The sequence below is a fragment of the Poecilia latipinna genome, unplaced genomic scaffold (genome assembly GCF_001443285.1).
Source record: "Poecilia latipinna isolate Pla-1442-1.1 unplaced genomic scaffold, P_latipinna-1.0 Scaffold508, whole genome shotgun sequence".
NCBI lineage: Eukaryota > Metazoa > Chordata > Actinopteri > Cyprinodontiformes > Poeciliidae > Poecilia > Poecilia latipinna.
In genome coordinates, this window is record NW_015113124.1 from 107501 (window position 1) to 109088 (window position 1588).

General features: G+C 41.0%; 1 protein-coding gene across 4 annotated transcripts in view; it reads right to left on the reverse strand.

The window, feature by feature from the left end:
• ppp1r9a (protein phosphatase 1, regulatory subunit 9A) overlaps positions 1-1588 on the reverse strand; it is a 62428-nt gene that overhangs the window by 15718 nt on the left and 45122 nt on the right. For all 4 annotated transcript variants that reach the window (XM_015040373.1, XM_015040372.1, XM_015040371.1 and 1 more), the window contains exon 12: positions 338-402. In XM_015040373.1, coding sequence (XP_014895859.1) covers positions 338-402 — 65 coding nt within the window. The remainder of the gene's footprint in view (positions 1-337; positions 403-1588) is intronic.

Consider the following 1588-nt stretch of genomic DNA (forward strand, 5'->3'; position numbering starts at 1 on the left):
AATCCGGGCACATTCCTCCCCTTCGTAAGTTAATGCACACCTTTGGCCCCCCGAGAGGCACACACCCAGAAAAAAAAAAAAAAAAAAAAAACCCTCACTGCTGATGTTATTATCCCGCTGGGCAGGACAGTAAGCTGTGACAGCATCACACACTTCATTAAAGCAGCAAATTCACACACAAAAATTATTCTAATACAAGAACAAAGTGGAATGGACAGAGGCTAACGGCTGACATGACGGACACAGACGGTCATTCGGTGGATCGTCTCACTAGGTGCCGCTGGATTAAAAACTCTTGCGACGATGAGGACAAATGGCAGCGTTTGCTCATACAAACCTGTCCTTCTTGGAAACTGATGCCGTCTCCCGTGCAGCCTGTCTGAGAGGATCCTTCGTCGACTTCTAGAGTAACAACGAAAATAGAAAACAGAGTAAAAACAGTGATTTCTTCATGAAAAGCTTCTGTCCTGTTCTGTTCCGAAGCGGAAAAGTTATTAAAGAACACGTCAATTTAGTTGAACTACAAAACCTTCGTTGGAACTATTAAAGTTTCAAATTATTCTTTAGTCTACCAATCCCCTAAGTGCTACAGCACACATGCCGACAGAGGCCATCTTTTTCTTTTTGTCCACATTTCGGCTCTGTCCGTCAACCCTCCTCTGTTTTAACGCTGCGTGGGTCGTATCGGCTCAGACCCGATCACTCTTAACACCAACAGACGTGGCGCTTCTTAGAGCCGACTCTGTTATGACAGATGTAACCACTGAGACAAAGCCTCGAGGAGAACAAAGTCGGACAGATATGCTTGAACATGGATTACACCATTGTTTTGGTTTGTGGGAAGTTTTAAAGAGAGATTTGGGTCAGGGGGTTGGGGTCACCGAACGCATGTTCGCGTTCGGTGGAAGGCCGACACCAAGTGCCCGCCGTGCGCCGTCTGAGTGCCGAAGGCGGATATCTGGTCTGCTAAGATGCGCAAAGTCGAGTTGCTGCACTGGAGTTACAGGGGATAAAATTCACTTCCCATTTCACTGAGAAACAACTAACTGAGTGACATCACAGATAATCTGTCTTGCCTATATTTTAAATCTACAGTCACAAAATGTGTTGTTGTCACATCAAAATATGCTTCTACGAGGTTTAAGAGGATTTTAGTTCAGCAAAATATCTTTTTCTTTTACCAACTGTTTTTTTATGTAATGTTAATTTTTTGGAGTGGGACTTTTTCATTGACTTATCCGTGGAGAAATGCGTCTCATTCTGCTAAAAACAAACTTCTCGGTTTAACGTAAAGAATTTTAAGTCTTCCTTTGCCAGGAGTATGAATTAGTTTGTGCTAAAGGTGGAAAGTGTTAGACAATAGTAATCCTTTTATATATGTATTTTTTTTTACATTACACAAACCTGGTGTTCAGACAGGCTTATATAGTGAACAGAATTACATCAAAATAGAGAATTAAACACGTCAGACAAATGCTTTAGCTAACATGAAAACATAATAAGTTGGGGTAAAAAAAAAAAAAAAAAAAAAAAGGTTTACTGAACCCTTTAGCTGATTTTTTCAGATCAAACAAAAAAAACCATCCTA